The sequence below is a fragment of the Oncorhynchus tshawytscha genome, linkage group LG08, assembly GCF_018296145.1.
Source record: "Oncorhynchus tshawytscha isolate Ot180627B linkage group LG08, Otsh_v2.0, whole genome shotgun sequence".
In the NCBI taxonomy this organism is placed as follows: domain Eukaryota; kingdom Metazoa; phylum Chordata; class Actinopteri; order Salmoniformes; family Salmonidae; genus Oncorhynchus; species Oncorhynchus tshawytscha.
In genome coordinates, this window is record NC_056436.1 from 61,602,861 (window position 1) to 61,626,541 (window position 23,681).

General features: G+C 43.6%; 1 protein-coding gene across 1 annotated transcript; it reads right to left on the minus strand.

Annotated features, from left to right (window-relative positions):
- Positions 1 to 4,783: 4,783 nt before the first annotated feature.
- Positions 4,784 to 23,224, minus strand: LOC112256169 (sodium/hydrogen exchanger 6). The gene is made up of 16 exons (XM_024429205.2): positions 22,753 to 23,224; positions 20,382 to 20,581; positions 19,650 to 19,727; positions 19,107 to 19,183; positions 18,870 to 18,982; positions 18,383 to 18,488; positions 15,414 to 15,555; positions 14,424 to 14,529; positions 14,209 to 14,297; positions 13,973 to 14,086; positions 13,672 to 13,783; positions 9,238 to 9,391; positions 9,001 to 9,031; positions 8,817 to 8,902; positions 8,394 to 8,499; positions 4,784 to 8,117 (listed from the first exon to the last, which is right to left on the minus strand). Exons 1-16 carry the CDS (start codon positions 23,042 to 23,044, stop codon positions 7,839 to 7,841), a joined length of 2,085 nt encoding a protein of 694 aa, XP_024284973.1. The 5' UTR covers positions 23,045 to 23,224; the 3' UTR covers positions 4,784 to 7,838.
- Positions 23,225 to 23,681: the final 457 nt, after the last annotated feature.

Below are 23,681 nucleotides of genomic sequence, written 5' to 3' on the forward strand. Positions count from 1 at the left end.
GGAGCTCAGCTTTTGTAAGGATCTACAACAACAAAAAATAAGCTAAAAAGCTAAAGTATCCAGAGAGACCTGGACTCAATTTACACACAAACAAAAATATAATCACAACATGTAAAGCATTGGCCCCATGTTTAATGAGCTGAAATAAAAGATCCCAGAAATGTTCCATACGCACTTAAAGCTTATTTCTCTAACATTTTGTGCACAAATTTGTTTACATTCCTGTTATTGAACATTTCTCCTTGGCCAAGATAATCCATCCACCTGACAGGTGTGGCATATCAAATTAGCTGATTTAACAGTATGATCATTACATAGGTGCACTGTGTGCTGGGTACAATAAAAGGCTACTCTAAAATGTGCAGTTTTGTCACACAACACAAGTTTTGAGGGAGTGTGGAATTGGCATGCTGACTGCAAGAATTTCCACCAGAGCTGCTGCCAGAGAATTTAACGTTAATTTCTCTACCATAAACAGCCTCTAATGTCGTTTTAGAGAATTTGGCAGTGCGTGTAACCAGTACGTGCAACCAATTTGGCAGTACGCCAGCCCAGGACCTTCACATCTGGCTTCTTCACCTGAGGGATCGTCTGAGACCAGCCACCCGGACAGCTGATGAAACTGTCAGAAACCGTCTTAGGGAAGCTCATTTGTGTGCTCGTCGTCCTCACCAGGGTCTTGACTTGACTGCAGTTCCGACTTCAGTGGGCAAATGTTCACCTTCGATGGCCACTGGCACGCTGGAGAAGTGTGCTCTTCACGGATGAATCCCAGTTTCAACTGTATCAGGTAGATGGCAGACAGCGTGTCGTCGTCGTCGTGTGGGTGAGTGGTTTGCTGATGTCAACGTTGTGAAGAGTGCCCCATGGTGGCAGTGGGGTTATGGTATGGGCAGGCATAAGCTACGGACGACAAACACAATTGCATTTTATGGATGGCAATTTGAATGCTGTGAGATACCGTGATGAGGCCCACTGTCGTGCAATTCATCTGCCGCCATCACCATCATCGCCATCACATGTTGCAGCATGATAATGCATGGCCCCATGTCGCAATGATCTGTACACAATTCCTGGGAGCTGAAAATGTTGTGTTCCAGTTCCCTCCAATATCCAGCAACTTTGCACAGCCATTGAAGAGGAACGGGATAACATTCCACAGGCAACAATCAACAACCTGATCAACTCTATGTGAAGGAGATGTGTCAAGCTGCATGAGGCAAATGGTGGTCACACCAACTGGTTTTCTGATCCATGCCCCTAAGAGTATCTGTGACCAACAGATATCTGTATTCCCAGTCATGTGAAATCAATAGATTGGGACATAATGAATTTATTTCAATTGACTGATATCCTTATGTTAAAATTGTTGCTTGTTGCGTTTATATTTTTGTTCAGTGTAAATACCTCCCATTTTATTTTTATGGTGTCTTTTACAATTTCATAGGCAATGGATGCCTAACTTGGCTAAGGCTCCAGTCCACTCCAGTCAGCTAAACTTACCAAAAATAATAAAATGTTCTCTCAAACAGTTGTTATATAACTTGGTTTCAGTTTGTGTATATCTCTACTCCAAACTCACTAATCTAACCATCTTTACTCTTAGAGATTTGAGAGTCATAAATGGTCATTTAAGAGCCACAGATGGGGATTTGAGAGCCACAGATGGGGATTTGAGAGCCACAGATTGTACTTTTCGCTGAGAGAAAGAGAGAGAGTTGGAAAACTGGAGTCTGTAATGTCTTCTAGGTGTCTGAGCTTACATGGAGCTGGTGTTCCTTTCTACTGAAGGGGAGGGTAAAGGCTGACACACTGCCATGTCTCTCTCGCTCTCTCACACACACACACACACACACTCTCTCTCTCGCTCTCTCACACACACACACACACACACACACACACACACACACACTCTCTCTCTCTCTCTCTCTCTCACACACACACACACACTCTCTCTCTCTCTCTCTCTCACACACACACACACACACACACTCTCTCTCTCTCTCACTCTCTCACACACACACACTCTCTCTCTCTCACACACACACACACTCTCTCTCTCTCTCGCTCTCTCTCACACACACACACACACACACACTCTCTCTCTCTCACACACACACACACACACTCACTCTCTCTCTCTCTCTCTCTCTCTCTCTCTCACACACACACACACTCACTCTCTCTCTCTCTCTCTCTCGCTCTCTCACACACACACACACTCTCTCTCTCTCTCTCTCACAGAAACAAATGCACAGTATGATACAGAGACAGCTCCCATCTTTTCTAGGAGAGATTAACATCTCACTTACTTGTAAACAAGCTCTGGTGACACAGTTGATGAGAGTAAACACACACCTCTCTCTTGGCATGGCTAGCAAGAAATCATGACACTTTCCTTCTGTAAACTGACGATGATGAGACCCTGACATTGGGCCTCCTCTGTATGCTAATGAGGAGGACGATGAAGGTGCTATTGTCTTCCTGTAGATACCAAGGGCATCTGTATCGAGATTCAACAACCTCTCTGTAAATGAAAGCATGACATATTTCCTAGATGACAGCTTTTCCTGACATACTGCCACAAATTTAGAGGAAGATGAATCTTAAACAGGTGTGCTATGTCTTCCATTGTAATTTGAGGGTCTGGCTGGCTAGCAGAGTTAGCTACCTCATGCCATGTGTTTGCCATGACATTTAGCTTTCCTGTCCCCGTTACAAATTAGTAGGTGAGGAGTGGTTGCTAAGCCACCATACACTGTGAAGACCCACAGACACTCCATACAGGGTTAAACTTACAAGAGGCTCAGCCAAGGAGATGCATTTCTGAGAGGTGTGTGTGTGTGTGAGAGAGAGAAAGATAGTCACACAGGGTACTGGCTTTCAAGAGCGGACCTGGCTCTCAAGAGAAGACAGGCTATGTGCACACTGCCCACAAAATGAGGTGGAAACTGAGCTGCACTTCCTAACCTCCTGCCCAATGCATGACCATATTAGAGACACATATTTCCCTCAGATTACACAGATCCACAAAGAATTTGAAAACAAATCCAACTTTGATAAACTCCCATATCTACTGGGTGAAATACCACAGTGTGCCATTATAGCAGCAATATTTGTGACCTGTTGCCACAAGAAAAGGGCAACCAGTGAAGAACAAACTCCATTGTAAATACAACCCATATTTATGTTTATTTCTTTTCCCTTTTGTACTTGAGCTATTTGCACATCATTACAACACTGTATATAGATAGACTTAATGACATTTGAAATGTATTAATTATTTTGGAACTTCTAAGTGTAATGTTTACTGTTCATGTTTGTTGTTTACTTCACTTTTGTTTATTATCTACTTCACTTGCTTTGGCAATGTTAACACATGTTTTCCATGCCAATAAAGCCCTTCAATTGAAATTAAATTGAAAGAGAGAAGAAAAGGGGGTGAGAGAGACAATGGAGGGAAGGAGAGAGAGAGAGAGAGGAGGAGAGAGAGAGGAGGAGGAGAGAGAGAGAGAGAGGAGGAGAGAGAGAGGAGGAGGAGAGAGAGAGAGAGAGAAAGTGGCAAAGACCCTCAAGAGAACATGAGGCAGTCCCAGTCTCCCTTTAATAAAGTTGATATTTCCTCCCTGTGCTGTAATGGAACCAAACAGGCATTCTGGAGTTCTGCCCTTATTAGGAATGTATCCTGATACTGAGGAAATGTGCTGGAGGGAGAATGCCTAACGATCTGGCAGTAGAGAGTCGCCTCTCATCTGAAACAGATCTCCACCCTGGAATGGTGAATGGGAAATGTCTATCCCTAGACTATGGTTAGGGTCAGGACAGTAGTGTCTCATGACTAGGGAGAACTCTGGGTCCTATATATTCTTGGGTCGTCACTCTTCAGAAATGGATAAACCCGGCCTGTTTCTAAAATGTATCTTCTTAAAATAGGATTTTTAAACCTAATCTTAAAAAGGGGTACATGGGAACCCATGTTTATGTCTCTGTGTTCAGTATGAAGGAAGTTAGAGGTAGTTTTGGGATTCAATGCAAACTAGCGCAATGACTGGGAGTCTATGGGTACTAGCATCCATAGGATTCCAGTCGTTGCGCTAACACTAGTTAGCATTGGCTTGTGAAACTACCTCCAACTTCCTTCATACTGAGCACAGAGACATAGAAATAGTATCCGAGTTCATCGGACTCTGGGGAAGTAGATGAAGGGCCTCATTGCCAAAATCCCAGAGTAACCCCTTAACCCAGACCATAACCACACAGCTAACCTTATGCCTAACCCTAACCTTAAATGAAGACCTAAAAGCTCATTTCTGTTTTCATAATGTATTTATATTATAGCCAATTTTGAGGCTGTGGTAACTAGTGACAATCTTATTTTTGGTCAGGAAAATCTCCAAGTGCACCTCTCATATCTACATCCGCCCTGGGAGGAAAACTTACTCCACCTCAGCCTGTCAGTCCATGAGAAGGATGGGCTATTCTCTATGGAGAGGTGAAAAAAAATAAAAGAGATGGTTGAGACTGTCCATAGGGGGAATGTGATACACTGTTAGGGGTTGAAGGCCAAGGCTGGTGTAGAAATTACTGGGATGAATTCAGTTTTTCCTGTTCTCATTCCCGGCCAAACCTTAGGGGAAGGTCAGGACTGGACTTTCTGGATCTGGTAAGCTATTAGTTAACATTACATTCATCCACCAGGACATGTTCAGAGGCAAACCAGACCGTGTCAACACCATCATGTTGATGTGAAATCAGCAGGTCAATAAGGAGACATTACAGAGGGTCAATCAAAAGCACAGGCTTTGTTTATTGACCATTGCACGCAACTTGAACAGGTGAGAATATTTACAGAGATGTAAACAGTCAGTACCTGCAACACTGAGGAAGCACAGTGTGACACACACAGCGAAGTAGCAGTATAAACACATCGGACAGTCTGAAAACACAGAGTACAACAAGCCCCTTTGGTCAGCTACTTCAGACTAGTGTCAACATGTTAATTACAAGTTACCATTCATCGTTCAAAACAATAGAACACATACTGTAAGAACAGTACAGGCAAGGTATAAGGTGACCTATAATGGGTCTTTTTTTGACATTACTTCATATGTTAGTTATAGACTGGTACACAGTCATGATCTTGCTTGATTTCTTTTTTTCTTAAAGTGAAGACGGAGTCAGAGTCAATGGCATGGAAAAGCAAGGAGGCCAATCTTGTTACTCTTGGTTACATAGATCATAACAACCTGTACATCAATGGATACCACCCTTCAGTTCGTGACCTCCGACAGTTATGACATGACTCCATGAGTTTCTACTAAAAATCATAGTTCACAGGATTCATGTCAATTCCTTCATAACCCCAACAAAAGCCAGTTAAAAACAGCAACACAAACATGACAAATGGAACTTACAAGACAAATCTAACTCAAACAAAGGTTTCTTAAAAGACAAGTGCAAATGCTGCGCCATCCCCGACACTCGCCTTATTTCCCTTCTTCATCAAGAATAAACAAAATAGAGGAAAAAAACTATATATAAAATGGTGGGAAGAAAAATCATTTCCTGCACATTGTGGTGTCAAGAGGCATGCTTGATAAAAAAAGAAAAAAAGGAGACCACACGCCGTCAGAGGTTCCTGCACAACAGGAGATAACACTGAGTGGTACACTGCCCTCCTCTACCCCTCCCTCCCCAGGTGCGAAAGTGAATAACATTGAATATAGGTAGAATGTCCACTATTTCTCTCTACCTCCCTTTCCTCTGCTCCTACCCTGTCCCTCTCTTTGTACCCCCTCCCCCCCCACTCCTCCTCTGTAATGCTGTCTGGCACAGGGCCTGATTCCATCCACATCAACAGTGCGTCGTCAGGGTGGTGTCCTGTCAACACTTCCTGCTACACCACATTAACAGCCACCACTGATCCCAGACCAGTCACAGAGCAAACCCCCATGTAGCCAAGCAGCTCAAAGGAGCTACTCTGGTACCAGACATCAGCTATAAATCAACCCAGCCCCCATACATTGTAGCGCGAGGCATATAGGATACGTTAGACTCTAATATAACCTATTGTATGATTATTTTACACAAATAAAGTATTGCACACATACATTTTTCTACAACCATTTCGTTTTCTTCAACTGATCCCTACCAGCTTTTCTCTAAATATCTACTCTGAATCATAGAAACACAGAAATGATTGCTTGAAACATATCTTCATAGCATTTCAAGAACACATATATGTCTGTGGTTTTGGATCATTTAAGGTCGAAATGTTGTGATTCCAACTGGCCTATTCAAGTTGTTTCTGATAGTATGTACCAATCCTTTGTCAAGTCATACAGTACCAGGGACAATATAGTCAATAACTCAAGGCAGTTAACAGTTGAACTGAGGTCCACTACATAGTGTAGCTGCAGCACCTCAACAATGTTTGACATGGACATACTCAGGCCATTTCCATAAATAATCCAAACAAGGAAATTCGATTTGAAATAGAATGGAATAAGAAATGAATGTTTATCCAGATAAATAAGCAGATTAGATCCTTAATTATGAGCTACTGTAACATGTTCCCTCTACTACTCCTGTAACTAAAGCAGATAGATCTTAGCCAATAGGAAGCAAGGACTTAGCCCAGATAGAAGTACACACTCGGTTTGATTTGAGTAACATTTCAATCCCTAATGTCAAATATACACAATGTTACACGTGAATAGTATTAGAATTAGTGAAAACGAGGATGTAGCTAAAGTACTTGTAGTATGTTGCAAAATACATCAAGTTTTTTCAGGCTGCCTGCACTCAATTTTCATCAAATGTCAATGGAGGAGGAATGGCACCAACTTTCACCATACGGGAGATCTAGAACTCGTACTCGAAACGACAGCCCTTCTTTCTGCTTCTGTGGTGAGTGACATCAGCTTCTAAAAGAAGGTGTCAAACCCTCCCAAAGTCACAGTCTGAGGTCATTGTGGGAGATCCAAGACTTGTGCTAGGTTACACAGAGCGAGCTGAATTACATTGTTAGCTTGGTTGAACCAGGCTAGAACATCTTTAACTATCTACAGAGCAATGGCTCAAAACACAGGCAGCCTGTCACCCGTAGAGAGGTCGCCACCCAGTGGACGGAGGAGTGTATCACTTCTAAAAAGGGAACATAAACTAGTGGTCACTCAGGCACTTGATTCTAACCATATGCATAGCAACACAATGCAATGCTGAGCCACTAAGTCAGCCAGCATCTCTTGGATCACAACAGAGAAGGCAGCAACATTCAGAATCAGACCCCAAAACAGGGCTACAAAACTCAGTCAGCCCCTCGACCTCCCCACTCCCCACGCATAAAAAAAAAACTATGGTATTATGCACCCTGTGATACAGAGACAAATGGTATTAGCTAAGCTAGCTGTTGCACTGTGACCTCCACATACAGACTAATGCATGCGTATAGACGACGCTGCAGCGCTACGGTGAGCAGATTGCCACGTGATTTCAGTGTGGTCCTGTTAGAAGACAAACTGAGAAAAGACATCGGTTTAACCGAATCAAAAGAAAAGGAAGCATGAAAAGGTCATTCATATTATAATGATAGCGACAGGAGTAGAAATGAACAAAGAATAATGAGGTAGACATGGATTAACCACTTGAGAAACTCAAAGAGGAGAGGCAGTGGGTGAGAGAGAAAGAGATGAGGAGCGGTATGAGAGAAGAGGAGAGAGAGAGAGAGACAGAGAGACCAGTCTCTTGCTGATCTTAGTTGATCTAATTCCTGCAGCCTGCGGGGGAGCAGGTCGTAGAGTGAATTGGTCATCTGGCTAGCTGGCCTCTCTTTCGCCTCACATCTGCATACGGTGTCGTGGGTCGCCGAGCGGGGGCTCGGAGTCGTCCATGGGCAGGACCAGACGAGTACCCCTCATCACCAGCTCGTGGTCCCCGTAAGTCAGCTCGCGGTCCAGGTCGTCAGCGGAGATGACGGCGGAGGTGGTGCCCGCGGGCCCGGCACTGGTGTGGGCGCCGCTGGCGTCTGTGCTCACAGTGATGTCACCGTAGGTCAGGCTGATGTCCCCGTCCGTCAGGATGAGGTCGGAGTCGTCGTCCTTCAGCTGGCACTCGTTCTGGTGGCAGGAAAGAAACATTTCTAAATAGCTTAGATGACATTCTGATTATGACGGTTCTCACTAATCAAATACTCCTGCTATAACTGAACTAATACTTTAGCTTTGATGAAATCAGCAACTCTTCATTTGCGTTCATTCAAATATACACTATCCGCTGTGATACTCATTAAAACAAAGATGAAAACACTTCCTCACTACATGTCATCACTATTACCATAATCCCCCTAACAGGGTCACAGGGTTAATAGGAACACATGGTTTGTGGGGCCTGACCTCATAGGCCTGTGGGCTGGTGAGACATCTGGCCAGCGGTCCACAGCAGGCAGGCATGGTGACGGTGAGTGGGGGGCCACTGTGGGTCAGGATGGGCTTCAGATAGCTGGAGAGGGCGTAGAGTCAAGGCCTCAACTGTGTCACATAGTAACAAAACAAACTGCTCAAATATGTCATGGGAGACTTACTATAGGAGAACCATCCGCCTCTGCTTCAGTACACCACTGCTGTAGGCTAGTATGTTATTGCAGTAGTTACACACACACACACACACACACACACACACACAATCATTTTGGTTATGAAGGACAAATCATGATTTAATACACTGGATAGAAAACATAAATGCTTTGTCTGTGAAATGAATATCGGTCACTGGAGCACCGTCTGCTGTGAGCGGACGGGAGTGACATCAAAGGATACTTGTGGTCAAAGTTGTACCAGATCCTGAAGAGCCAGGCACTCTCGTGTTTGGTGCTCCGCCGCTCTGATCCCTCTGTCATGCTCATCTGACCAGACACACGAGACTGATACAGCGATCCACTCAAAACAAGACGATTACAGCATTCATGTCAAATAACTCAACTTTCAGAGTCTTAATACTCACTGTGTTATCTGCGTCCGAATCGACTCCAACACTGTTAGAAACGCAGGTACACATAAATGAGTGGACCAGATCCCAGTGGTCACAGAAGATCATATTGAGGACAGACAACCTTATGTGCTTTGTGTCGATTAGGATAAACATCATTTCAACAAAGGTACCGTTTGAAGGCAACAACAATAAATAGGCAGAGACCAACACCGAAATCCCCTAACCTTTGACCCCCTGTGGTGGACCTACCGTATGTGCTGGCAGGAGAGCATCTGAGTGGTTCCCCCTCCACAGACCCACACAGTGAAGAAGACGATGAGGAGGGTGGTGGTGAACATCATCTGACGGGCGTACGTAGCCGTGTCCCGGATGGAAAGGGCAAAGGTCATGGCTCCGCGCAGACCTGTGGAGGAAAAATCATTGGTCACACAAATATTATTGCGGGTGTAGTGAAATGCTTGTGGATAATGTAAGAAATAACACACAAAAAAAACAAAATACTGCAAAGTTGCTTGGAAGCCTGGATTCTTCTGGAAACAAGGAGGGGTAATTACTGTGTGTGTCTCCACAAGTAATATCACTTAAAACAGCTTTTTGTTAGATAACGTCACTGGTGTGGGAACTCTGAACATTTCCAATTACAGTGATCACATGACAATCAGTTAAAACAGGTCCATAGGGGTCATTGAAACAACAGGTGCTGGTATGACTCAAGTTACTACATTCATATTCTATAAAGGATGTACTGTATTAGCAAAACAGCATCTCCTAAATCAGACACACAAAAGCAGACTCATAAATGAACATATATATTTTTTAAAGCTTTAGGACAAAAATTGGTAGGATATATTTTTTTAAATTCCCCAAACATTTTATATACAGTCGTGGCCAAACGTTTTGAGAATGACACAAGTATAAATTTTCAAAGTCTGCTGCCTCAGTGTCTTTAGATATTTTTGTCAGATGTTACACTGGAATACTGAAGGATAATTACAAGCATTTCATAAGTGTCAAAGGCTTTTATTGACAATTACATGAAGTTGATGCAAAAAGTCAATATTTGCAGTGTTGACCCTTCTTTTTCAAGACCTCTGCAATCCGCCCTGGCATGCTGTCAATTAACTTCTGGGCCACATCCTGACTGATGGAAGCCCATTCTTGCATTATCAATGCTTGCAGTTTGTGGGTTTTTGTTTGTCCACCCACCTCTTGAGGATTGACCACAAGTTTTCAATGGGATTAAGGTCTGGGGAGTTTCCTGGCCATGGACCCAAAATATCGAAGTTTTGTTCCCCGAGCCACATAGTTATCACTTTCGCCTTATGACAAGGTGCTCCATCATGCTGGAAAAGGCATTGTTCGTCACCAAACTGTTCCTGGATGGTTGGGAGAAGTTGCTCTCGGAGGATGTGTTGGTACCATTCTTTATTCATGGCTGTGTTCTTAGGAAAAATTGTGAGTGAGCCCACTCCCTTGGTTGAGAGGCAACCCCACACATGAATGGTCTCAGGATGCTTTACTGTTGGCATGACACAGGACTGATGGTAGCGCTTACCTTGTCTTCTCCGGACAAGCTTTTTTCCGGATGCCCCAACCAATCAGAAAGGGGATTCATCAGAGAAAAGGACTGCTGAGGACTGACTTTACCCCAGTCCTCAGCAGTCCTATCCCTGTACCTTTTGCAGAATATCAGTCTGTCCATGATGTTTTTCCTGGAGAGAAGTGGCTTCTTTGCTAACCTTCTTGACACCAGGCCATCCTCCAAAAGTCATCGCCTCACTGTGCGTGCAGATGCACTCACACCTGCCTGCAGCCATTCCTGAGCAAGCTCTGTACTGGTGGTGCCCCGATCCCGCAGCTAAATCAACTTTAGGAGACGGTCCTGGCGCTTGCTGGACTTCCTTGGGCGCCCTGAAGCCTTCTTCACAACAATTGAACCTCTCTCCTTGAAGTTCTTGATCCATTAAAATGGTTGATTTAGGTGCATTCTTTTTTACCCCTTTTTTCTCCCCAATTTAGTGGTATCCAATTAGTTACGGTCTTGTCTCATCGCTGCAACTCCAGTACGGACTCGGGAGAGCCGAAGGTCGAGAGCCATGCGTCCTCCGAAACACAACCCAACCTAGCCGCACTGCTTCTTGACACAACGCACATCCAACCCGGAAGCCAGTCGCACCAATGTGTCGGAGGAAGGAAGGAGGAGGAAACACCTGGTCAGCATGCACTGCGACAAGGATATCCCTGCCGGCCAAACCCTTCCTAACCCGGACGATGCTGGGCCAATTGTGCGTCGCCCCATGGACTTCCCGGTCACGGCCGGCTGCGACAGAGCCTGGGCGCGAACCCAGAATCTCTGGTGGCACAGCCTTAGACCACTGCGCCACCAGGGAGGCCCCTTAGGTGCAATCTTACTGGCAGCAATATCCTTGCCTGTGAAGCCCTTTTTGTGCAAAGAAATGATGGCGGCAGGTGTTTCCTTGCAGATGACCATGGTTGACAGAGGAAGAACAATGATTCCAAGCACACTGATTCCAAGCTCCTTTTGAAGCTTCCAGTCTGTTATTCGAACTCAATCAGCATGACAGGGTGATCTCCAGCTTTAGACCGTCAACACCTGTGTTAATGAGAGAATCACTGACATGATGTCAGCTGGTCCTTTTGTGGCAGGGCTGAAATGCAGTGGAAATGTTTTTTGGGGATTCAGTTCATTTGCATGGCAAAGAGGGACTTTGCAATTAATTGCTATTCATCGGATCACTCTTCATAACATTCTGGAGTATATGCAAATTACCATCATACAAGCAGACTTTGTGAAAATTAATATTTGTGTCATTCTCAAAACCTTTGGCCACGACTGTACAGTACCAGTCAAAGGTTTGGACACACCTACTCATTCCAGGGTTTTCCTTTATTTTTACTATTTTCTACATTGTAGAATAATAGTGAAGACATCAAAACTATGAAATAACACATACGGAGTAACCCAAAAAAAAGTGTTCAACAAATCAAAATGTATTTTATATTTGAGAATCTTCAAAGTAGCCATCCTTTGCGTTGATGACAGCTTTGCAGACTCTTGGCATTTTCTCAACCAGCTTCATGAGGAAGTCACCTGGAACGCATTTCAATTAACAGGTGTACCTTGTTAAAAATGTATTTGTGGAATTTCTTTCCTTCTTAATGTGTCTGAGCCAGTTGTGTTGTGACTAGGTAGGGGTGGTATACAGAATATAGCCTTATTTGGTAAAAGATCAAGTCCATATTATGGCAAGAAATGACAGTCCATCATTACTTTAAGATATGAAGGTCAGTCAATACAGAACATTTAAGAGCGGTCACAAAAACCATCAAGTGGTATGATGAAACTGGTTCTCATGAGGACCTCCACAGGAAATGGAAACCCAAAGTTACCTATGCTGCAGAGGATACGTTCATTAGAGTTACAAGCATCAGAAATGGCAGGCCAAATAAATGCTTCACAGAGTTCAAGTACCAGACACATCTCAACATCAACTGTTCAGAGGAGACTGCGTGAATCAGGCCTTCATGGTCGAATTGATGCAAAGAAACCACTACTAAAGGACACCAATAAGAAGAATAGACTTGCTTGGGCCAAGAAACACGAGCAATGGACATTAGACCTGTGGAAATCTGTCTTTTGGTCTGATGAGTCCAAATTTAAGATTTTTGGTTCCAACTGCCACGTCTTTGTGAGACGCAGAAGGAGAGTGATGGACAGCCACACCTCAACATCAACTATTCAGAGGAGACTGCATGAATCAGGCCTTCATGTTCAAATTGCTGTAAAGAAACCACTACTAAAGGACACTACTCTGTCTTTGTGAGTCGGAGAGTAGGTGAACGGATGATCTCTGCATGTGTGGTTCCCACCATGAAGCATGGAGGTGGTGTGATGGTATGGGGGTGCTTTGCTCGTGACACTGTCAGTGATTAATTTAGAATTCAAGGCACTTAACCAGCATGGCTACCACAGCATTTTGCAGCGATACGCCATTCCATCTGGTTTGCGCTTAGTGGGACTATCATTTGTTTTTCAACAGGACAATGATCCAACACACCTTCAGGCTGTGTAAGGGCTATTTGATCAATGAGCGTGATGGAGTGCTGCATCAGATGACCTGGCTTGGGATGAGTTGGACCGCAAAGTGAAGGAAAAGTAGACAAGTGCTCAGCATATGTGGGAACTCCTTCAAGACTGTTGGAAAAGCATTCATTATGAAGCTGGTTGAGATAAAGCCAAGAGTGTACAAAGCTGTCATCAAGGCAAAGGGTGCCTACTTTGAAGAGTCTAAAATATATTTTGATTTGTTTAACACTTTTTTGGTTACTACATGCATCCACATGTTCTATTTCATAGCATTTAATGTCTTCACTATTATTCTACAATGTAGAAAATAGTAAAAAATAAAGAAAAACACTTGAATAAGTAGGTGTGTCCAAAATTTTGACTGGTACTGTATATATAACTGTGGCTGATATTTCATCCCCAGAAACCCTGAAATTGGATAGAAAGGGATAGCTTATTTTACTTCACACGCTTTTTCTCTTCAAGTAAATACAAAGTTATTTATTCTGGTGACTGAACGTAAGCTGCAATTTATGAGAAAAGAAAATGACAAACTGTGGCGCCAGATCTCTGTCTGACCACGTCACACACTGTACCAGCAAACATCATCATGTGTTGGAAGTTGGAGCTGATCTTGTTCCTGCGTCCCAGGTTGAGCAGGAAGGACAGGGGGTAGATGTTGGCTGCTCTTCCCAAGAACACTGCCAGCTGGGAGGGGAACACATTGTCAAGGAGGCCTCCAAACAGTCCAGAGCAATATTTGCAATCTTACCATGACCTTTCTGGTTTCACCAACTTTACATGCAATATAGTCCATACTCCACATGAACTCCCTACAGTGCTACTAAATCAAAAGTTGAACTTTAATTTAAGTATTATAGTTTTGAGTAAAGATACAAAAGCCCCGACAATGAAGGTGGGGTTGAAGATGTGGTTCTTGAAGGTGAACAGCGCCAGACCCATGTAGGAGAAGATGAAATTCTCCGCCAGGAAGTTCAGCAGCTCAAACAACTACAGGACAACACAAAAACAACCTTTCAGGGACACTGACGGAACAACAATATTTAGCCGATGACATTGCTGTCCAGAGTAGCTTGCCCTTAAATAACTGCAATGGTAAACGTTAACCTCACCTGTTTGGTCCTGTCCTGAGACTCAGGGGACAGGTTGTTGAAGGTGTAGTGAGCCTGAGTGATCCCACAGAACAGCACCGCCACCACACCTGCACACACAACATCAACCAGACACATCCACATCGTGATTAACCGTAATAAGCTGGGTGATGAAAAATAACCCGTGGGGTGGGACCATGACCTGAGTGTAGCTTTGCGGTAAGATGAGGGTTCACCTGTGAAGCCACAGGCCTCAGCCATTAAGAAGGTGCTCCAGGACATGAGGAAGAAGAGAGCAGTCTCCAGGAGATGGAAGTCTCTCAGCTTAGTGAACTTAGTGACGTGAGGAGAACAGTCAAGGAGAAAATACCACATGAAACACTGCACTGACATTAGGAACACCTATTTCTGTGACATAGACTGACCAGGTGAATCCCGGTGAAAGCTATGATCCCTTATTGATGTCACTTGTTAAATCCACTTCAAATCAGTGTAGATGAAGGGAAGGAGACGGGTTAAAGAAGGGTTTCTAAGCCTCCAGACATGGACTGTGTATGTGTGCCATTCAGAGGGCGAATGGGCAAGACAAAATATTTAAGCTCCTTTGAACAGGGTAGTAGGTGCCAGGCGCACTGTTTTGAGTGTGTCAAGAACTGCAATGCTGCTGGGTTTTTCTCCCTCAATAGTTTCCTGTGTGTATCAAGAACGGTCCACCACCCAAAGGACATCCAGCTAACTTGACACAACCGTGAGAAGCATTGGAGTCAAAATGGAACAGCATCCCTGTGGAACACTTGAAACCTGTTGAGGGCAACTCAATACTGGGAAGGTGTTCCTAATGTTTATACACTTAGTGTATACACTACACAACTCACTATACACCAGCTATTGCCACCATGGCAGAGATGGAGAAGAATGGCTCAGAGAGCGTGGCCAACTCTCAGTTACCACAATTCATGGAGGAAGGGAAAATTGCAGTGAACTAGTTTTGAAATGGAAGGCAGTTATCTGTTTTGCTTAGTTTTTTTTACAGAGAAGCTTAGAGATTTAAATTTAACATATAGCAACAAGCAAGTTGATAATACCAAAAAACACAACTTCATACATTCTAATACAAGAACAAAAGCATTTCCATCGGTTTCTAACCTGGATGTGATTGCTATATCAATCGATATATTTCTAGACACTCAAATCACACAGGAAGTATATCACTGCGTAAAGGATATGAGGGCTGTCATGACCCCGGTGGCCACCCCCAGGGCGAAGGATCCACTGAAAACACCCAGGAACACCCCGAAGGACTTCAACATGGCCATCACCTCAAAGGTGTGACTGTTGTCCCCCTCCGGCTGGTATGCCACAATGGACCTGGTACAAACACAGTCAATATTAGAAAAGGTACAACAGAACAGAACAGTTCAGGTGCCCTATGTGGGTGGATGAAGTGTTATAAGGCTGGAAATGAAATACCGGTATGTACTATAGCATTTCTGGAGCCTAGAAATAAATGTGCTTTGCTTGCAGAATACTTAAAGAAAACATGGATCATTTGGAAAATTACAAAACTAGAGAGCTGCTTTATAATGTGCTTCCATCCTGAGAAGGTTGAAAGTCTTGAATAATCTGCAAACCATTGATATCAGAACCAAGGTATGGTATATTCCTACAGACCAGGGGAGGGCTTAATCCTAAGGGTCCCCATAACTGATGATCAGAACGATCCTAGTGGTCCCCATAACTGATGATCAGAACGATCCTAGTGGACCCCATATCTGATGATCAGAACGATCCTAGTGGTCCCCATACCTGATGATCAGAACGATCCTAGTGGTCCCCATACCTGATGATCAGAACGATCCTAGTGGTCCCCATACCTGATGATCAGAACGATCCTAGTGGTCCCCATACCTGATGATCAGAACGATCCTAGTGGTCCCCATAACTGATGATCTGAACGATCCTAGTGGTCCCCATAACTGATGATCTGAACGATCCTAGTGGTCCCCATACCTGATGATCAGAACGATCCTAGTGGTCCCCATAACTGATGATCAGAACGATCCTAGTGGACCCCATAACTGATGATCAGAACGATCCTAGTGGACCCCATAACTGATGATCAGAACGATCCTAGTGGTCCCCATACCTGATGATCAGAACGATCCTAGTGGCCAGAGACTACACTGTATAGTACTAGTACTACCGTTTGCATGCCCAGTCTGTTTGAAGTGCAGATGGATCTCTTAGACAAATACGTTGTGGCTTGTTTTCATAGTTTCATATGGAAATCAATAAGGCATGATGAGATTGTACTACAGTATGTAAATATTTGTGTATGGACATCTGCTAGTAAGTACTGTACGTGATGCAACTATTTTAGTAGCAATGTGCTACGCTAGAGGGTTCTATGGGAATTCCAGCTCCCAAGTTAGATCCATCTTCAGGAATTCCAGCTCCCAAGTTAGATCCATCTTCAGGTATTCCAGCTACCAAGTTAGATCCATCTTCAGGTATTCCAGCTCCCAAGTTAGATCCATCTTCAGGTATTCCAGCTCCCAAGTTAGATCCATCTTCAAGTATTCCAGCTCCCAAGTTAGATCCATCTTCAGGAATTCCAGCTCCCAAGTTAGATCCATCTTCAGGAATTCCAGCTCCCAAGTTAGATCCATCTTCAGGTATTCCAGCTACCAAGTTAGATCCATCTTCAGGTATTCCAGCTCCCAAGTTAGATCCATCTTCAGGTATTCCAGCTCCCAAGTTAGATACATCTTCAGGTATTCCAGCTCCCAAGTTAGATACATCTTCAAGTATTCCAGCTACCACGTTAGATACATCTTCAGGTATTCCAGCTCCCAAGTTAGATCCATCTTCAGGTATTCCAGCTCCCAAGTTAGATACATCTTCAAGTATTCCAGCTACCACGTTAGATACATCTTCAGGTATTCCAGCTCCCAAGTTAGATACATCTTCAGGTATTCCAGCTCCCAAGTTAGATACATCTTCAAGTATTCCAGCTACCACGTTAGATACATCTTCAGGTATTCCATCTACCACGTTAGATCCATCTTCAAGTATTCCATCTACCACGTTAGATACATCAATCCTTAAGAACTTTGGCAGAAACACTTCAACAGCTTTTTATTCAATTCAAACTGGAGGAACTATTAGGCCTAGATTTTGAAACTGGTCAAATATGTGGAACCACTTGTGAAAGATTAGCTGAAGCTTGGAATTAGTGATGTTAGATAACATGTCAAAATCCAAATGGAGTCAATGGAATGGAAACCACTTGGTTTTATGTGCTTGATACCATTGACTCCAGTACAGCCATTATTATGAGCCGTCCTAACCTCAGCAGCCTCCACTGGACGTAACAACAAACTGGTATCACCCAAACAGCAAATCACCAGAATGTCATACCACCAGAACTGGGATGCAGTTTGAATTGGTGCATCAAGATTTTCCCTAATGCATACCTCTGGATCTAATATGGGCTCATTACTCAAAACTTTTAGGTTCTGCAAACACCTGACGAACTTTGATTTGAGTGAACTATCCCTTTCTGGGTTGTACTTGTGCTGTGGTTCATATCTGCTATCTGGAGTGTAATGGTTGGTCATTTGCCGTGTGTGTTCTAATGACGCAAAATGAAACCACTGCAAAAGCACTGGGCTAGCACACCAGCTCAGGGGAGTGTCTCACGTCGCCGCCACACCCTCTACCCACTGACTGGCTCCAGGGGCGTGCCGCACCCCCGCACTGAGCCAACCATAACACAACCGAATTCTGAAATATTAAGAGTTCCCGGCAGAGGGAATGTAGTGGTTAGGGTTACCAAAAGGTCAGCCTCACACATTTCACAGTATTAATACTAGGCTTGTTATTGGTATAGTGCCAGGTCACACACAGGAAAATCCATACCAACAAGTTGTTCGAGGGTGTCTGTGTGCGCATGTCCATGAACCTGTGTGGGTGTGTAGGCTAAACGCCCCCTTACCCTGCACAAATTATATATATTTTTAAATAAAATAAAAAACAGTTTCAAAGCACATCTGTTGAAAGGTGAGATTTGTCAGCCAAAGCGTCACAACAATGGATCGCAAAGACAAACACAAAACTTCACAACGCGAGTGTGTACATACAGGCGCACAGACAGACGGTAGACAGGTGGGTCAGGTTAAGATGGAGGACTCACGAGGACAGCACCACGGCCACGGCGTCATTGAGAACGCTCTCTCCAAACAGCAGAACGTACAGATCCACGTCCACCTGCAGCTCGTTGAAGATGGCCAGCACCGTCACTGCAGGACGAGAGACACAGTAACCACCTTTAGACTGTCTACAGAATGGCACAATGACATGCAGATGGACCCCCAAGACCACATTCTAGAATGTAAGACGCGCAACATATAGTTGGCAACATTCTACTAAAAATAACCCACAAATAGAGCCCTATAGGTTAGAAATCATTGGTGGTGTGTACATCAGCCTATGCTATATTCCACAACTCACATTTTTCCAGTCACTGAAATAAATTAGCAGCAGTGCATGTTTTTGCAGCTTGTGAATCAGGAAATCACCCTTTAAATAACTATGTCTGACTAGGCATATTACTAGTGAAGCAAGCGGTTGACCATTATGTAGTGTACTAAAGAGGTGACTGAGGTGAACGGGGTCTGTACCGGGGTCAGTAGCAGAGACAATGGCTCCAAACAACAGGCAGTCAGTGAAGAAGAAGTCCCCGTCAAGCTGTCCCACTTGCTTCATCAGCGTGACACAGCCGTACATCAGTAACCTGTACAGAGATAGAGATCATACTACTTCAGCTGAGCATTTCTCTGACATGTCACACAAAACCCTAAAGGTGCATAAACACACAGATGTAATGGATACATGTATAATACAGGGTGTGAACTCACCCAATGATGAAACATGATATGACTGTTCCCAGAAAGGCATAGGCTAGGATGGATCCCATGTTCCTGAAGAAATGTCTCTGGGAGATAGAATTAGATGAAGGATTAGGCCTAAATATTACCCAAGAACAAATCAACACTGTGATTTAACTATCGTTTAAAGCTGCAATATGTAACTTTTGGGGCGACCTGACCAAATTTACATGGAAATGCGTGTTATAGATCTGTCATTATCATTGAAAGCAAGTCTAAGAAGTGGTAAATCTGTTCTGTGGCCACTATTTCTATGCTCCCCATATTTAAGTTTAGTTTTTGTATCTTTTTCTCTTGGTTTTGTACACCAGCTTCAAACATCTGAAAATACAATATGTGTGGTTATGGAAAATATTTTTAACTACGGTTTAGATGGTACAATGATTATCTACACCATACTTGCTTGTTTTATCACAAACTGAAATTAGGCAAACTGTTAGCATTTTAGCAACCAGGAAATGGCAGAGCAATTTCTGTATAGAGCATCTTTAAACAACTAACTACATGTCTTACCCTCTTCAGACTGTAGCCGGCATGGAAGATAATGGGGGGCAGGAGGATGTTAAAGAACACTTCAGGGTCAAAGGTCACCTATAGAAAAGAGGAAAAACACAAGAGGGATTGTATTACATGACTGAACTGCAGTCTCCCACTGACTATGGAGGACTACAACTAATAAAACCTGTTATTATTAGTTCAAATCTAATTATAACTACCTGTAATAATAACTAACAAGGGTTCTAAATCCCTTTTCAATTGTGTTGATGGATGAAAATAGCGCTAGTTGTTATGTTTGTTAATCTAATGTCCTACGGTTAGGCCTAGTTCTGATCAAGCCTCTTTAGGCTGACATCAACTCTAAGTCCTAAATGGCATCAAGGAAAGGTTTATTTTCTCTGATCAGGTGACACTGTGTTTGCATAGAACAGAGCTGAATAGTGCTCTGTAGGCTACCTCAGGACATGACTGATTACATATGCTATGCTCCGAGTTAGACACAGTCTCATGAGTGTGTGTCAGACAGTGAGGATGTGTGGAAAATGTCTAGGGAAAGATTGAGAATGAAATATGTCAACAAAGGCAACCTACTTTCCTGATTCGTACTAAGCCTCCCAAACAGCACTTCAGATATGAAGAAACACTTTCAGACAACAACCATGCCATCTGTAAGCACCCACTGTTTTGGTCAGTCAAGCCATTCATGTGCATCACATTAACAAGGACCACATCTGTTTGGGACTCTACCTTGCGAAGCATCTCGTTGTCTTGTACATCATTGATCTCAGAGGGGCTGATCTCACCCTTCAGACTGTACTCGTAGAACTTGCCACTGACGTTGACGAGCAGTGTGGGCGGGCTGGCGTTGACATGGCAACTGAGGGTGACGTTACTAATGTCACGGGGTACGTGGATACCATAGCGCAGGACCACCCCAACCAGCACACCTGGAGGGAGAGAGAGGGAACAGAGGGTGAACAAACACAGAATTGCACCTATGAAAGCCCCTACAGTACATGCCACAAGGCAACCCCTGCTAACTGGGTTCACAGTTGTCCTCTCCACCCTTACAGCTGGTACAGCAGCACCTTGTGAATTGTAAATAAATAACCAGGTAACAGGCTTCAGGGGAGTGCATGGTGTGTAGTAGAGAGTACTACACTAAACTACAGTAAAACACTGAAGCAAGTTGGACCTTCCTGGGTGAATAACACAGAACGGTATGGGGTTTAGTGCATGCACACAGTCGCATAACTGATCAGGCATGAATATTGTTTCCCAACAACAGAGATGTACACTGAACAAAAATATAAACGCAACAGGTAAAGTGCTGGTCCCATGTTTCATAAGCTGAAATAAAAGCTCTCAGAAATGTTCCATACGCACATAAAGCATATTTCTCTCAAATCTTGTGCACAAATTAGTTTACATTCCTGTTAGTGAGCATTTCTCCTTTGCCAAGATAATCCATCCACCTAACAGATGTAGCATATCAAGATGCTAATTAAAAATAATGATCATTACACAGGTGCACCTTGTGCTGGGGACAATAAAATTGTGCCGTTTTGTCACACAATGCCAGATGTCTCAAGTTGAAGGAGTGTCCAATTGGCATGATGACTGCAGGAATGTCAACCAGTACTGTTGCCAGAGAATGTAATGTTAATTTCTCTACCATAAGCTGCCTCCAATGTCGCTTTAAAGAACTTGGCAGTACGTCCAACCAGCCTCACAACCGCAGACCACGTGTAACCACGCCACCCCAGGACCTCCACATCCAGCTTCTTCACCTGCGGGATCGTCGGAGACCAGCCAGCCGGAAAACCGATGAAACTGTGGATTTGCACAACCAAAATAATTCTGCGTAAACAGTCAGAAACCATCTTAGGGAAGCTCATCTGCATGCTCGTCGTCCTCATCGGGGTCTTGACCTGACTGCAGCTCGGCGTCATAACCAAATTCTGTGAGCAAAAGCTAACATTTGATGGCCACTGGCATGCTGGATAAGTGTGCTCTTCACGGATTAATCCCGGTTTCAACTGTACCGGGCAGATGGCAGACACGTATGTGTATGGTGTCGTGTTGGCAAGAGGTTTGCTGATGTCAACGTTGTGAAGAGTGCCCCATGGTGGCAGTGGGGTTATGGTATGGGCAGGCATAAGCTACGGACGACAAACACAATTGCATTTTATCGATGGCAATTTGAATGCTGTGAGATACCGTGATGAGATCCTGAGGCCCACTGTCGTGCCACTCAACACCTCGTGTTTCAGCATGATAATGCACTGCCCCATGTCGCAAGGATCTGTACACAATTCCTGGGAGCTGAAAATGTCCCAGTTCTTCCATGGCCAGCATAATCACCAGTCTGGATCAACATGTATGACAGCGTGTTCCAGTTCCCGACAATATCCAGCAACTTCGCACAGCCATTGAAGAGGAACAGGGCAACATTCCACAGGCAACAATCAACAACCTGGTCAAACTCTATGCGAACAAGATGTGTCGCGCTGCATGAGGCAAAAAATGGTGGTCATACCAACTGGTTTTCTGATCCATGCCCCTACTTTAAAAAAAGGTTTCTGTGACCAACAGATATCTGTATTCCCAGTCATGTGAAATCAATAGATTAGCTCCTAATGGATTTATTTCAATTGACTGATTTCCTTCTATGAACTGTAACTCAGTAAAATCTTTGAAATTGTTGCATGTTTAGTTAATATTTTTGTTCAGTATAACATAGTGATACAGCCATTCTAGGACTCACATAGACCTAGGCATTATATTGTCTCTACCGCATCCCTATAGGAATGACAACACTGTCAGCATATTTCCAGGTAATGTTAAAGGAATACTGTGAGAGTTAGTCCTTGTTCTATTTAAGAGTCAGATGAACTCGTGGATACAATTTTTTATGTCTCTGCGTGCAGTATGGATGAAGTTAGCATTGTCTCGCGAAACTACCGCAATGACTGGAAGTCTACAGGTATATTAGAACTGCTACATAAACATGCAACGACGTGTATAGCTAACTACATAAACAATATGACGGTGAGTAATAACAATATCAATGACATCATGCAGTCTCCTGACAAGTGGGCCTCTCACACATACTCACCATAGATCATAGCTAGTCCCGTTTCATGCAAAAACCTGAAACGACGGTGCTTGAATAACCAAATAGTTAAAATCGTGAGGGTTAGGAGCATGATGAAAATCAGCAGGTCGGCACTGTCTTGTCTGTGGTTATCTTCAACCTTCCTCTCTGTTACGATGTTCTCCATGGCACTATCCTCTGCCCTGCAAACACTGATGCAGAACGACAAACAGGTTAGAACGGTCAAGGCTAACGTCTTCGACATCTTCCGAGTTGCGTTGACTCTGAATTTATTGTAACCCATGTTGAACATTCAATCTTCAAGATAGTAGCTACGTTGTGGTTATTCAAGGTTTCTATATATATATTTCATGCGAGATAACTAAGCGGAGACAGCAACAGTAGATTGATGTTTCCCTTCTCTTCGGGGGGGTTTATCGGCGGTTGGCATCAAACGTTATGGTGCATTATCGCCACCTTCTGTACTGGAGTATGGGAGAGAGGCAGGGAGAAACTAAATCCTACCTGCCACCCCGTTGCTTTTAAAACACATAACAACATATTTGAGACTATATATAATAAAGTTCTACTCAATATAATCTTTAAAATAATTTCCTGTATCCCCTTCTCCCTCATACTAGATCTCAGCCTCTCTCTTTCCTCTGATACTGCCACACTGTAGCAATACGGTCTCTGTTTCCTGGCAATAATCACACTTTCCTTTTGGATGCTTTCCTATCACATTTAAAATCTTATTCAATCGGCTGTGTCCCACTCTTAATCTTCTAAAAATAGCCTCCTCTCTTCTGTCCCTTCCTGGCGATGGATGGTTCCAGAAGGGAAAATGTTTTTTGTCTCCGTATTGCATTTTTTGTTGTTCAAATTAAAAGTATTTTAGGATGATAAAAATAAAATATGATAATGCTGCTAATTGTGTTCCCATATTGGTG